The sequence below is a fragment of the Nicotiana tabacum genome, chromosome 3 (genome assembly GCF_000715075.1).
Source record: "Nicotiana tabacum cultivar K326 chromosome 3, ASM71507v2, whole genome shotgun sequence".
NCBI lineage: Eukaryota > Viridiplantae > Streptophyta > Magnoliopsida > Solanales > Solanaceae > Nicotiana > Nicotiana tabacum.
This window is the reverse complement of record NC_134082.1, coordinates 80,353,113-80,368,803: the sequence shown is the minus strand read 5'-3', so window position 1 is coordinate 80,368,803 and position 15,691 is coordinate 80,353,113. Positions and strand designations below refer to the sequence as shown.

The following is a 15,691-nucleotide window of genomic DNA, read 5'->3' as shown; positions in this document are numbered from 1 at the left end:
TGATTGTCGGTCTGCCATTGGCCCTTCGACAACTCCATCCGGGCACGTTCAGAGTAGGGTCATTGTGACACTAGGATTTCGACCCTTTGTCTATGTTATGGAATTGGTTCCGACATCTGGGCCACAGCTGCAACACCAAAACATATATGAGCAAAGGAAATAGGAAGTAAAACAACAAATTAAACACTCAAGGTGAAGTGCACTTACGTTTTCTGTTCCACTTCTCAAGGAACGACATATCTTTAGCAGGGATTAGGTCTGAAGTCTTTATTGATACAAATCGGCCCATCCAGCCTCAATCCCGAGACTCATCTATGCTGGAGAACAGGGCTCTATTGGCCCGCGGACAAGCTTAATCACTCCCCCTCGATAGAGCTAAGGACTGTAGAGGTGCATGAGGTGATCGAGAGTGAAGGGACATCCCTCGATTTTGCTTGTGAAGAAACGGAGGAGAATAACTATTCTTCAAAATGAAGGGTAGAGTTGGCCGAGGGTGACGTCGTACCTCTTGCAAAAGGCGATGATGATGGGGTCTAAGGGACCCATCGTGAAGGGGTAAGTGTAAACACTTAGATACCCCTCCACGTGAGTGGTGATCGATTCCTCAGGAGTAGGAACTACTATATCCTTATCCACCTAGTTACACTCCTCTTTCACCTTTTTGAGGATGTCTTGGGTGATGGTGCATATATACCTCGAGACCAGTTCACATCGGTCCGGCACCACGGGAGACTTTTTGAGCTTAAAATCAGCGTTGGTTGGGAACCTTGGCGGAACGAATTCCTCAGGGTGGGGTTCCGCCGGAGCCTCATTGCCGGCGAGTCATGATAAAGAAGCGGACTCCTTTTGCGACATGGTTTTGGAAGTTTTATCCATTTATGAACAAGAAAAAAAAAGGATTGGGAGGATACGCGGTTTGATTAAGGTTCAAGGAATTTGGGTGTGAAGATTGTAAAGCATAGAGACTTGTTGAAGAAAAAGCAATGGTAGGGAGGACTTTGAGGGTAAAAGTTTGAATGAGGAAAGGTTAGGGTTTTTATAGGTAGCTGGCGACGGTTCTGGACCAGTAGCGGCTGACAATGACTGACAAGCATTTAATGCCTCGATACCCGAACCGACGGGATGTTTCAGTATGCACTTGTCGCTGACGTCATGGTCGGGTTCGTCACTTACGTCATGACCCATCGAGATGGGATTGAAAAAGTTCATATCGTTTCTCATCGTCTTCTCTCTGAGAAACGAGGGGACTATCTGTACACGGTCAAAATCGGGCTTGCCTTGGAACGTGGCAAGCCAAGGTTCGACCCCTCTATATCAGACCGTGGTGTAAAGATCGATTGCCGAGCTCATGACCCAAAGATGGATCAAGATCGAGGTCGACCAAGATCGAAACCAGGCAGGATAGAGATCGAGCAAGATCGAGGGGAGCTTACCGAGCCAAATAACAGAAAGTCAAATATCCGCAATCAGACGAGGATCACGGCGGAAATCTCGGCACGTATCAGGAAGAGGCCGATTAGCTAATCTTGGGGTTTCTTACTGTATTTAGAATTGTATCAAGGGTAGGACTCCCCTACTATATAAAGAGAGCTGATCATTTGTAAAAGGCATCATATTCACTCAATACAAAGCAATATACTATCTTTCTCTAGTTTTCATTATCTAGTTACTTTGTTCTTGTATTAACTGAATCTTCACTTGGTTCAAGGGTGATCGAATTTGAAGGCCAAGGCTATTTGATTCATTTGGTTTGCATTTATTCCTTTACAGTCAATTTCAATATCAATTTACGTTTTTCTCAGTTTGTGCCAAGTAAAATCACGTGTCCTTAAAACCACATATAAATTTAATTGTTATCCGTTTTTAGGGTAAACAGACATGGGCATAATGAATCTTTACGTGTAAAAAATTGTATAATCTGTTGGCAAGCCACATTTCTTTAGGTCATGTCTTCCAAATTCATATTTGTACATATGTTTTTTTTTTTTTTTGTCTGCTTCCTATGCATCTTAATATCCTGTCAAAAAAAAGCATTGAATAATTTGAATTGCACATGAATTTTCATACTTTCTCATGTTTTCAAGCATCTAAGTAAATTGAAGTTATGAAACTCTTTCTTGGATTAATTTATTCTGATATCAAGCAATAAGTTATCAACTTTCAAAATCAAGTTGTAACTGTTCTAAATTTTTATTATCTTTTCAAATTAGAATTTAAATAGATTAACAAGAAAATCAGTATAAATTAAATTACTGAAAACTCAAAAAGGGAATGATTAAAACTTAATACAATATCAAAAAGGTACTCTTAATAAATTTCTATTAATCAATAAAAAAACTAAATAAAATAAGTACCGAGTGTTCTTAAAATAAACAATTCGTCCAACTAATTGAGTTAACGCTAATCAATCCAAGAAAAAGAAGAACGCTTGTCAAAAAGTTTTAAAAAAATTCAAATAAATGAATATTAATTTTGCTTTAGGCATCTTAATAAAATTTACTTTAGGCCTCGAACATTATTGAGCCGCGGTATTTTGTTTATTAATCATTTCCTAAGTTGTCTTATCATTTATGCACGTCCTATTTTTAACAGTTAATACCGATCCTTACTATTGCTAGGAACATATTTTATTTTCATTTTTTAGAAGTTGTCGTACTATCTTGATAAGGCATTCTTCAGGAAAGTTTACCCCAAGATGACCAAACTAGATTCAATGTGGTGTTTGTTTAAAAAAATGTTGAAATTCTTTTCTGAATTCTTTTTCAGTTTTTCAAACTTTCACTAGTTCTGGATAAGCCGATACAAACCTCGACTTCCATACGAAAAATGACCTAAAACCTGTTAAAGAAGGTTCCTGTAGATGATCAGATGTGCATGTTTAACTGTGAAACTATTACTATGTGACTGCCCATCATCAGCTCATAACTAGCTTGAAATACTTGACTTTTGGTTCCATGAGATTTAAGTTTGTTTTCACTAGCATAACGCTATATACAACCACATAGAGCTGCATTCTATACAACATGGAGTCGAGCAAGCTCAACTCTTTACAAAAAGTTAAGTTTACAAAATCAAATACACCAAAAGGTTGTGCTTGGGGAGAATAATATACATTCTTTCCCATCCCTTTCAAAAAGAAGCAACTAAAATAGACTAGTTAAACAAAAATATGCATAGGAGTTTAAGGTACTAAACAAGTGAAACCATCTTACATACCTTCAGCAGAAGTAAATATGATGACATTGAACAATAGTTTAGATCTACTAACCCTTTCGAACACACAAATATGACCTTCTTTTAGGTCATTGTCTAGCACAAACTCCTTCCAACCGGACGTCAACTTAGCATTTACTGTTCCAAGACTACATTTTACTGCCCATGATCTCTTGCTTGAATTTTGAAGTATCACATCACTATGTTTAGTGGCAAAAAATTTCCTAGCTATCGGCAGCGTTATGGACTGTATATTTGAAGGATGCATTATTATACAGAACGAAAGATTCATCATTAATTAACAGTGATAATCCTTATAATCAGGGATTAGCTTTATGTCACTAAGATATTCAACTTCACCATATATTCAAGAATAGCCATCTTACCAATTGCATCGGTCCGCTGGCAGAAGACACATATGATGGTTGCATGAAACATATGAAGAATGGATTTTCTGATGTAAAAGCTTTTGCTCTTTGATATGCTAAGACCATTTCTTTGGCCACTGCACTACCCTTACAAGAAGACTTAGATTGTTGCACATGCTTCCCAGCATCTTCACTGAGTTCTTCTGCAGAAAATCAAGCCAACACGACCACATTGAACGATCAAGAAAGTACCTTTAATTGATTCTAAAAATTAAAGGTATGATCTTTCTGTATACATCAGAATATTTTATAGCGAAGCATTCAATCACCTTTAGTTTTTGAAGTGAAACCATCTGAATTTCCATTCTGCCGCTTTTCAAGATTCAGTTTCCTGCTTCGAACTATTTTGGATTGAGAACATGGAACTGAATTCTCAGTTTTGATAGTTTTATTTTTACAATCAGAAACTCCTGACAATTTTCCGTCTATCTTATGCACTGGTTTGCTCTCAGCTGTACGAAATATAGTGACATCTAAAATGGGCTTTGTGCCCTTAATCAATTCAAATACACAAACATCACCAAATTTTAACTTATTGTCCAGCACGAATGCCTTCCAATAGAAACAAATTTTTGTTTTTGATTTTCCCAGGACGTATTTGACAGACCAAGATCCCCTGCCAGGAACATGAAGCACTAAAAAGCCACATTTCTCCCAGAGATATTTCCTAGCAAGTAAGAATGTTATGTCCTGCCAAAACAGATGGACATAGTAAATTGCGTATAATGGCATGCACTATATGGATTTCATAAAGATCAAAGTACTAGTAAGTTCATAAAGTTTGGCTTAGCTTACCAGTCTGTATGGCGTTGAGACATACGATGGTTGCATAAAATACATAACATATGGATTCTCAGATTTAAAATCTTTTGCTCTTTGATATGCTACTGTCCTCTCTTTGTCCAATACTGTCGTGTTCTTATCGTAAACCATCTTGGACTGTTGCTTGTCCATCCGGCAACTTTCTCCACTTTCTTCATAGAGAAATTCAAAATCTATGTATTATACTAAATTGTCATGTAAGCAGATGATCAATTCTGTTAGTAGGCCAGAGTAAACACTTTCTTACTTTTGGTTTTTCTTGTAAAAGAAGGTGAAGCTACATCCTCTTGTGTGTTCGCCACCTTGATATTTTTGGCGTGAATGTCAATTGAAACATCATCCTCTGTCTCCACTTCTAGTCTTTTTATTTTGCTGTCATGTCCTAACGGACAATGGCCTAGAATCTCAACAGAACTCTCAATCCCAGTGCCTTCATCATGTTCTTCTGAAGAAATTCAAGCCAATATAACCTTGTTGAAAAGATCAAGAAAACTAACTAGAACAATGAACGCTAAAAATGTGAAATATGAACCTCCTCTCCTCTGCTTTAATCTATTGGTGTGAACTACTTTTGGAGGAGAGCATGGAACATAAATATCAGTTTTGATAATCTTTCTTTTACTATCAGAAACTCCCGTCACTTCTCCAGCTATCTTAAGCATTGGTGTGCTTCCAGTTGCTGGAAATATGGTGACATCCATCAAGAGCTTAGTGACCTTAATCACTTCAAAGACACAAACATCACCATGTTTTAACTTATTGTCCAGCACGAATGCCTTCCAACCAGAACGAATTTGTGCTTTTGATGTTCCCATGAAGCATTCGACAGACCAAGATCCCCTGCCTGGAACACGAAGTACAAAATTGCTATATTCATCTCGGAAGTACTTCCTTATAAATGTGGCTGATATGTTCTGCCAAAACAGATGGATATGGTAAATTGAGTATAACAGCATGCATCCATATGGATTGAATAAATATCAGAGTATTGGAAACTCTATAAAGTATATAGCTTATAGCTTACCAGATTATATGGTTTTGAAACATATGATGGTTGCATAAAAGATATAATGAATGGATTCTTAGATTTAAAAGCTTTTGCTCTTTGATATGCCATAGCCCTCTCTTTGTCCATTACTGTTTTGTTCTTACCACAAACAATCGTGGTTTGTTGCGTGTGCATCCTGCAACTTTCTCCGCTTTCTTCGAACAGAAATTCAAAATCTATGTATTACTATTTGTCATGTAAGCAGATGATCAATTCTGTTCATAGCCAGTAAGTCAGAGTATAGCCAGTAAGTCAGAGTAAACACTATCTTACTTTTGGTCTTTCTGAAAGAAGGCAAAGCTACATCCTCCTGTGACGTTTCCACCTTGATATTTTTGGTGTGAGTATCAAATGGAACATCATCCTCTGCATCCCTTTCTAGTCTTGTTATTTTCCTGTACTGTCCTAGCGGACAATGGCCCAAAATCTCAAAAGAATGTTCAATCCCAATGCCTTCACCATGTTCTGCTGAAATTCAAGTAAATATAACCTTTTCAAAACTATCAAGAAATGAACTTGTACAATGGACGCTAAAATGTAAGTATCTGATCATTACATATATTTCAGAATATCTTATAAAGAGAATAACTTTATCACCTTTAACTTTTGAATTGAAACCACATACACCTCCTCTCCGCTGCTTTAAATTCTTGGTCTGAACTATTCTGGATTGAGAAAATGGAACCGATTTATCTGAAACCCATGGCACTTCTCCAGCTATTTTATGCATTGGTGTGCTTCCAGCTGCTGGAAATATGGTGATATCCATCAAGATCTTAGCGCCCTTAATCACTTCAAAGACGCAAACATCACCAGGTTTCAACTTATTGTCCATCACGAATGCCTTCCAGAAGATCTTAGCATTTGTTGTTCCAAAAGTGCATTTGACAGACCAAGATCCCCTGCCTGGAACACGAAGCACTAAATTTCTGTAGTTCTCAAGGAAATACTTCCTAGCAAATTTCAATGACATGGACTGCCAAAGGAGATAGCTCGGTAAATCGATTTTAACGTTGTGCAGGATGGAACAAGAAAGATCAGTCAGTTTATAGCTTGTAACTTACCAGATTGAATGGAGAGAAGACATATGATGGTTGCATAAAAGATATAACGAACGGATTCTTAGATTTAAAACCTTTTGCTCTTTGATAGGCTATAGCCCTTTCTTTGTCCATTACTGTCTTGTTCTCATCATAAACAATCTTGGATTGCTGCATGTGCGTACAACAGCCTTCACTGCTTTCTTCAAATAGAAATTTAAGATTATTTTGTTAATACTAAATGGATTTAAGTTATATACATCTGCCAGTGTAAAGATATTTTACACCATCAGTATAGTTTAACCTATGATAGTAGATTAGTTACCATTTAACCCCGCTACTAATTGATGCTTATCATAAAGATTTACTTGTAATTACCTAATTACATGATTGTGTAAATATATTTTACACCGGCAGTGTATAGAACTTAAACTTATACAGAATATTCAGTTCATAGCCAATAAGAGCAGATACAATACTCACTTTGGCCTTCTCGTGTGAAAGAAGCTACATCCTCTTGCAACTTCTCAACCTTCATTCTTTTGATATGCATGTCAACAAAAACATCATCCTCTGTATCTCCTTCTTGTCTTTGTCTTTTGCTGGACTGTCCTAATGGACAATGGTCTAGGTTCTCAACAGAATTCTCAACCATATCAGGAATTATTGGGTTCGCTTTCTGGCTTCTGGGAATACCCTCCAGGATCTCTACAGAATCATCCGACTCGGACTGGTCTCTTTCTGGTGCATGGCGTGTTTCATGGGAATAAGAAATGGGAGTGTGTATCCCATGGGCAGAACTATATGGATATTCAATTTCTGATGCACTCAAATCAAATATAGTGACATTAAAATGAGAACGAGCATTGTATCCAAACATCAAAAAGTGGCCGCAGCTTATTGAATAGAAGTCGCTGAAATCTTGCCATCCAATGCCTAGACAAATTTGGCCTTGAGAATGAACCACTTCAACCTCCCATACTTCTCCAGTGGGAACCTCGAGATACACAGGGTTTAGCATGTTCTTGCAATATCTGCTCGCAAAGTCTTCCGGAATCCTCTGCATACAAAGGAGACCTGGACTCAGTTTCATACATCTCGAATCACAGTAAAATATACCTGTTGTTTTCCTGAGAAAATCCTCCAATATGTGCATAGTGTATTCTCTGTTCTTTCAGAATTAACTACTAAAACAAAAATACCCAAAGTAATCTAATTAGGCCAACTAGAAAAGATAGTGGATATTTTTGGATGTAATTAACCTGTGAATTGCGATATCTCAATTTTACTATAGATTATGAGAAGATATGAATTCATTCTTCTGTATCAGAAGATCTAAGCAACAGATGTGAAAAATAAAATAATGTATTCCAATAAGATTAAAAATATATTTTCATAAAATTGCTCATTCATACTGTTAGTGAAGCCTTAACCCCTTAATGTAGCTACTTTACTCTTTCATAGAAGTCTACACCTAAAATTGACCATGAATTCCTGTAACTCATACAAAATCATAGGCCTAAATTTGTTAACAGCCTTTGTTAGTTTCTTCACTATACTCTTTTCCCAACTTTTATATAACTTATTTCTCATTTTGTATCATTGCCAGCACTGACCCACAAATGTTTTCTACTGATCTGAACTACTAGCCCTGAGAAGTTAAATTGTAGATTCAGAGTCATTGCCCATATTCAAATTGGAAAAATAAAATTTACTACTTTGTTTCATTTTAATTTATGTGACACTATTTTCTTTTTAGTGTGTTCTAAAAAGAATGCACAAAAATGTCATAGGATAGGATGTTTAAGACATTTAAGACTGCAAGTTTTAAAATGTTCTATTTTTTCCTTAAAATTCTGTGCCCAATCAAACACTATCACGCAAATGATATGGAGGAAATGTTGACAAAAATGCATACATCGACTGAGCAATCATTCAAGTATAAATTACAAAAGCAACTTCCGCCCAAATAGTCTGCAAGGGAATTTATTCAATATCACTCTTTTTTTGTTGCTTTTCCTTTATATTGTGAATTTGTGATACTTGAATTAACGAGTTGACATGGAAAGAATAATCTCAGACTCTCTTCTAAAGAACTCATAGGATCTAAATCTCAGTCTTAATTTGCTTTGCATGAAGTCAAGACATGTGATTACATGTGAAATAAGAAGAATTAAATGATACAAAGAAAATTAGAGCTGATGCATGTATACCAAAATCTTAGGTTCAACACATCGACACACACATAGGAGATAGATTCAAAATAGCAGCAAAAGAAGGAAGAAATTGGTTACTAGACGGCTGCGTTCATGTTGGGATAATATAATCTTGAAGAACTTGGGTTGAGTAATGTTAGTAGAAGACTTCCAATGGGAAGAGCCTTCACCATTTTGCAATTGGGGCTTAGCTGCCATGACTGATCTAATTTGCTAATTGAAGAAGATGGTATGTGATAGTAGAGCAACACAGTTAGTTCCCTTTGCTTCTTAATTAATTGCTTAATGGAGTGCAGAGTGGGAGGCAAATAAAAATTATATTATGAGCATGATTTGACAGATTAACCCAGGAATCGAGGAGAAAAATAAATGAATGCTGTATGTGAAATGAATGGATGTTGAATCTATTACTTAATGGTTCTCAATTTTGTACCATGCTAAAGTCTGAGTATTGCTGCATATGAACTTCCTACCAAATGTTATTATAGCCTGTGTTGAACTGCCGAAGAGGTAAAATTTGCAGATCTGATCACTTGATTGGCCAAATTTGTACATTTATACAAAGTCTGTGTTAAAAGCGATTCAACGCATTTATTTCATGCTATTGATGTATTGAATGCTTGGTGTTTGATTAGGAGGTTTAGGCTTCATGGCTTTTTACAATGTTGAAATTAAGAAAGTGTTATTGATTAGCATGAATATGCTCCTTGAGATTTATTCTGAGTGGCTATATTTGTAAGAGTAGCCTTGTGGTTATTTCTGTATATTTAGTTTGATTAATAAGTGGTCATGCCTAAAAACTCAAAAATGACTGTTTTATAAAGAATAATTGTGTCCATGGTAAGTAACAAAGTAATTACGGGTTATGGCTGCTAAAATAAAGTGGCTACGGCTGCAAATCGTGATAAAGGGCCAAGGCTGTAATATAAATGAGAGGGAAGGGGGCTGGACTTGCAAATAGGCCCTCTGTTGTCCGCCTTTACATATTGGGTTTTGAGTCCATAAAGCAACTTCAGCCCAATAGTGAGCCTTACATTCATCATTAGCTTTAAGTTAAATGGGCTATTTATGTTAAGCCCAATAGTCTTAACAATACATCTATACCCAGTTGGGGCCACCATTGAAGTTATACCCATTTTTCACAAAATTTTGCAAGCCTACACACTTTAGGATCAACTTCAAACTTATTGAGTCTGAAGAAAAAAATATTAGTCTGAAGTGCAATGCATTCAAGGCCAAGTCTAATGTGAGAAGATTGCACTTGAGCCCAAAGATGTCTGAAGTGCAACAAGTGTTTTCATGCGCTTAAGGTCAAATAGGTCTGAAATGAAAACATTACACTTAAGATGCACTTAAAACTAAATATATCAGAAGTGTAACCAATGTTTTCATGCTCTTAAGGCCAAATAGGCCTGAAGTGTAAATTACCCAGAAACAGAAACTTATTATTCGAATTTTAATAATCCAAAACACGATTCAACACTTAAACTATTCTAAATGAGCTCAATTTTGGAACATAACCTCCAAATATCATAAAGAACAAACCACAATCATCAATTTGTCAAAACAACAACAAATGTAACAAATTCATATTCCAACTAAAAAAGAAGAAAGGAGATGACACCTTAAGAAGTAGCAAAGAAAGGAGTGTCACAGTAACTCACTATTGTAAAATACCATAAACCACCTTAAAACGTGCTCCTAAACACCATGTAAATCCACCTTCACTTTTGTTTTCACAACGACTAAGAAAAAGAAGGAGGATGAGGCCGAAAGTTGTCTGAACTTTAGGTACTAGTTAATTTATTTTAAGAAGTGGATACAATTTAAAATGGGGCCGCCAAATAGGGCGTCCCGTGAAATTTTTACAAATAAATCATGGCAGCCGTTTCTTTTCTTCTCCGTCACAAATCTACAATAATAAATTTGGCAATTTTGCATCGACTCAACAAAAATTGAAGTAAAGAAACGAAACACCAGTGAACTTTTCATTAAGCCCGATTTATAATATTATTGCAATTACAAACTCGCTTGAGTAGCGTGATTTATGACATTAAATAAATAACTTCATCAATAATCTCATACCTTTCCAATAGCTTTAATTAGTCCTTAATTTTAATGAATCATTTATCGTAATTACGGATTTGATTGCATAGCGTAGTTCTAATATTAATTAATAAAATTCCAGAGTTAAATTCACATCAACCGTAAAATATGATAATTTCTCAAAAGTTTAAGGCACAAACAATTATTTGTCGATTGCGAATTTGCATGTATAGCGCAATTATGATAAATTAATAGATCAAGTCTTAATCCCGGATTCGTTTACATGGTGTGATCATGACATTTAAATATAAGAGGCAAAACACTAATCCAACAAAGCACAGAAGTATATAAAATTAATTTCAAGTTAAGAATAGTTAATCAAGCAATCGTGCTAGGACCACGAGATTCGAGGGTACCTCACACCTTCCTTGCGGTCAACAGAATTCGTTATCCAATCTTTTGTTTTTACGGACCATAAATAAGGGGTCAAACTTTCCGTTTGACTAGGGATTCAATAAAGAGTGACTTGGAAACCAAAACTCAATTACAAGTGACGACTCCTAATTAAATAATTCAAAAATGTACTTTAATTGAAAAAATCCACTTTAAATCACAAGTATGCTGGATCCGAAAAACGGGTGTGATAATTATGAGTTTCATTTACTATGTTATTTACATCTACATAGAACAATATATAAAGCTATCATATCTAATTGACTCCTCTAGTGCTACCGCCTACCAGTATCAATATGTCCTTTGCGACCACGACGAGATTATCTTTGAAGGAGTTTGGACTAATTATAGCGTAGAAGTAGAAATTTGGCTGATTAGAAGATGCTTAGGTTAGTTTTCCACTTCTTAAAGCTAAGATAAAGCTATCATGGCGTTCTACTATCCTCATTTGCTAGAGACCTAATTTTCAAAGAAATCATCAGAAGACTTATCAAGATTGATTAACATAGTAATAATATAAAACTATTCATGTTACACTGATTCAAAGACTCACAAAGTCTGTTCAAAAGGGATTAATATTGGGTTGATAAGAATTCATAGCAAAATGAATTCAACAGTAGGATCCAGTCATTGAAACTGGAGTGCTAAGCCCCTGTTTATGCTTTACATTTTATAAACCGGTGTTTATGCTTTGGGGGAAAGAGGGGAAGGTTTTTATTATAAATGGGCGGGCTCCTTTTTATCCAATTAAAGTCAGTCATGTGACGGTAAGGGTAATTATCTAAGAAACCAGGGCCGGTTCTAATGCACAAGCCACTAAGGCAAGTGCCTTAGGTCCCCAATTTTTTAGGGCCCCTTATTTCAGTAATAGTTACTAATTGTAGGAATTTGATGTATGGAGGTTGTTACACAAATAATTGTCAGATTCAATGTTTACCTTTTCTAGCTAATATACATAGACTATACATTGACAATACACAAATATATATATCTTTTTTATCATGTTATCATCCACCACCTATTTTTAGTTTAAAAGATTAAGTGGGTGGCTATTTGGGTTAATTTTTCTTTTTTCTTTAAAAATATATTGAATTAAGATAGAAATTATAGAAAAAAGGCCTCATATTAATATTTGGCTTTAAACTACAAAATATATCGATCCCCCGAAACGAGGCCAAACAATTAGGTTTCGTATTCTACACTACATACTCCACATTAGAGGGGCATCTATGACCTTTTTTCCCTGCTATTTTTTTTTTAAAACTAATTAATAAGAAAATAATAACACAAAAGTGTGTACTAATAAGACAGTTAATATAAATCAGAGCTAGCTGGTAAGTTTTTAGACGAAAATCATTTCGGTTCCAACTTCGTGTAGAAAATCTAACTCTCACGCTAACTTTATACTATCAACATTCACTTCCTCATATTTTAATATTCTGTCGTTATTGGTAATTTTAAACAAAAATATTTTTTGCCTCTAAATTGTCAACCTTCCATCCCCCAAACCCTCCAAAAGGTTCTATCCTATTTTTATATCTTTTTTTAGTTCATTTCCATGAAATTGATCACTTAACTGTATGTGTTTTCTTCCACTATTTTCAAATTGAATATTTCGCTTATTGTAATTTGGTGCCATTTGTTTTGTTGAATCGTCATTCTAAATTTTCACTCTAAATATAATTTAACATTTCTTTTATGAACTTGTTTTAGAAAAAAGAAGGAAAGTTAATCATGAATGTTAACTCGCCGAGCTTCTAAGTCATTAAGATGTTAACTAACGTAATAATCCAAATTGTTTGGAAAATTTTATTTTGTGTCTCATACAACTGACACTAGCGGTATGAGGCAATTTTTTGTCTCAAAATTTTGTGGGCCTAGATTTTTGTGGACTCAGAAGTGTAAGAGTGGGGTCCACAAATTTGTGAAACAAAAAGGAGCCTCATACAACTAGTGTCAGTTGTATGAGACAACACAAAATAAAACTTCTCAAATTGTTTATAGTGTTTGTCCCAAATTGAAAGGACGTAGCATTTCTTTTTTCTTTATTCGACCCAAATCATGCTCATTCCTTATATTAAAAAGTATAAATATACTTCATAGTCTACAATAATTCCAAAACTTTTTTGCTTTTATGATTCTCAATATACCTTCTATTCCATTTTTTATCCTAATTTATTCCATTTTTTATCCTAATTTATGTGCATACTGCACTTGCTAACATCTTTTTGAATATTTGTTGAGCTTATATACGAGCCTATAGTATTTACAAATGTCATATATATAGAGATCTAATAGAGAGCATCTTATATTCACAGGGCCGACTCAAGGGCCAAGCAAGTGAGGCCCTTTCTTTAAGGGAATTTTTACCTTCCTATGCCATATAGGAAACCTTGTTACCCTTAATGTTTAAGGTTTGATTTAATTACACTTAGTATATCAAATTACCAATCTTATACCATACTTAATTAAGGGTCTAATTAATGGGCAGTTTTTACTCCTTAATTAAAAGTGTCCATATATCTCGCGTTTCTCTATCCCCCTAATTCCTAAGACCTACGCAGTTTTTCCCCTCCCCTTTCTTCCTCTTCTCCATTCCTTCTTCTTCTCAAAAAATACAGAGATGGCAATTGCAATTTTGTTACGTACGAAATAGTAGGGCCCACGCTTTGCTATTTCTTTTCGGATTCAAAATCATATTCTTATGGTTTTACGACATAGAGCTACTGCCTTTTTGGTTCTTTACAGAACAAAAGCTACCCACGTTCTTCATTATTTTCCATTTAAATTCACCAAATATTGAAGATAAATCTTCAAAATTCATACACACATTTACCTTCAACTTCAAATTTTCTCAATGAAGAAGAACAAACCTTCAAAGAGATAAAAGAGCAACAATTCCACCATTGACAGCTATTAAAAAGCTTTGAATCTTTGAATTAAAATTTGGGTTTTCAAAAATCATTATTTGTTTTGATTGGGTGTTGTTGTAAATAATTGGGAACATGTTTTGGAGTTTATATCTCAATTTTGAGGGGTTTTGGTGAAGATTTAGACTTGGTTTTGGCTGAATTGTAGATTGAAACTCTAATAATAATAATAATAATAATAATAATAATAATAATAATAATAATAATAATAATAATAATAATAATAATAATAATAATAATAATAATAATAATAATAATAATAATAATAATAATAATAATAAGAAGAAGAAGAAGAAGAAGAAGAAGAAGAAGAAGAAGAAGAAGAAGAAGAAGAAGAAGAAGAAGAAGAAGAAGAAGAAGTGATCAGAATTTGAACTAAATACATCTTCGCACATGTTGACTACAAATTTTTTTTCTCCATCTACAAAAATTCTACAAATATACTACAAATCAATTTTAAGTATATATAAAGCAGTATTATTTGTAAGGGTATCTACATAATTACTACATTTATACTACAATTAAACTACAATCTATGTTGAAAATCTATAAATTATCTACAAAATATCTACAAACTGGGTACATTGAATTTTAATATCCCAATTCCCATTCAATTGTAGCATAATTGGGATTTTTGACATAATTGCATTTTTTCAGAAGATTTGTAAAAGTTTTAGTCCTTTTTTATGTGTGAAAACAGAAAACAAAGCACTTACAATTAGAATACAAATAATCTACAATTTATCTACAAAATATCTACAAACTGGGTACATTAAATTTTTATGTCCCAATTCCCATCCAATTGTAGCATAATTGTGATTTTTAACATAATTGCATTTTTTCAGAAGATTTGTAGAAATTTTTGCAGTTTTTTATTTATGAAAACAGAAAATAAAGCATCTACAATCAGAATACAAATAATCTACAATTTAACTGCAATTTATCTACAATTTCTGCAATATGTCTTCTTCTTCTTCGAGTTTTAATCTGAAATTCAGTCAAAACCAAGTCTAATCTTCACCAAACCCGTCAAAATTGAGATATAAACTCCAAACCATATTCCTGATTATTTTCAACAACACCCAATCCAAACAAATAATGATTTTTGAAAACTCAAATTTGAATTCAAAGCTTTCAAACTTTTTTAATGCTATCAATGGTGGAAAATATATGGAAGAATAGATGAAGATGAAGATGAAGAACAGAAATCTCCTTTCTGTTTCAAAACTTGAATTTAATGTAGACTCAATCAATCGCAAGATTTTTTTCCCGATTTTTAGCGCGTTAATTATGGAAGATTTTGCCCAATTAATCGTGTATTAAACAAATGGTACAGAAATTGTAGGAAAACTGTGGACTGGGCGGGTAATTTACATAGTATGCACATATTTGGTAATAAGGTTTCATATATGGTATAGTTAGGAAAAAATCCCTTCTTTAAGCCTCTCAAAAACATCCCCCACCCAATCTACCAATGCACACACAAATATTATTA

General features: G+C 34.4%; 1 protein-coding gene across 6 annotated transcripts; it reads right to left on the bottom strand.

The window, feature by feature from the left end:
* Positions 1-2,992: 2,992 nt before the first annotated feature.
* Positions 2,993-9,377, bottom strand: LOC107778682 (B3 domain-containing protein Os03g0619600-like). Of its 6 annotated transcripts, none has more exons than XM_016598967.2 (12): positions 8,846-9,377; positions 7,035-7,611; positions 6,576-6,754; positions 6,109-6,487; positions 5,785-5,979; positions 5,488-5,666; positions 4,996-5,377; positions 4,711-4,908; positions 4,437-4,636; positions 3,911-4,331; positions 3,600-3,784; positions 2,993-3,460 (listed from the first exon to the last, which is right to left on the bottom strand). In XM_016598967.2, the coding sequence occupies exons 1-12, from the start codon at positions 8,963-8,965 to the stop codon at positions 3,209-3,211; spliced, it is 3,267 nt and encodes a 1,088-aa protein (XP_016454453.1). In that variant the 5' UTR covers positions 8,966-9,377; the 3' UTR covers positions 2,993-3,208. The 6 variants fall into 6 exon arrangements, with proteins under 6 accessions (XP_016454453.1, XP_016454455.1, XP_016454454.1 ...); XM_016598969.2 differs by having other exon boundaries at positions 4,437-4,615; positions 8,846-9,376; XM_016598968.2 differs by having other exon boundaries at positions 5,785-5,976; positions 8,846-9,376.
* Between the last annotated feature and the right edge of the window lie 6,314 nt (positions 9,378-15,691).

Coding starts and splice junctions, on each gene's coding strand:
- LOC107778682 (XM_016598967.2), bottom strand. CDS start 8,965: ATGGCAGCTAAGCCCCAATTGCAAAATGGTGAAGGCTCTTCCCATTGG. Junction 5,378..5,487: donor TTTCAAAACCATATAATCTG/GTAAGCTATAAG, acceptor CTGTTTTGGCAG/AACATATCAGCCACATTTAT. Junction 4,332..4,436: donor TCTCAACGCCATACAGACTG/GTAAGCTAAGCC, acceptor CTGTTTTGGCAG/GACATAACATTCTTACTTGC.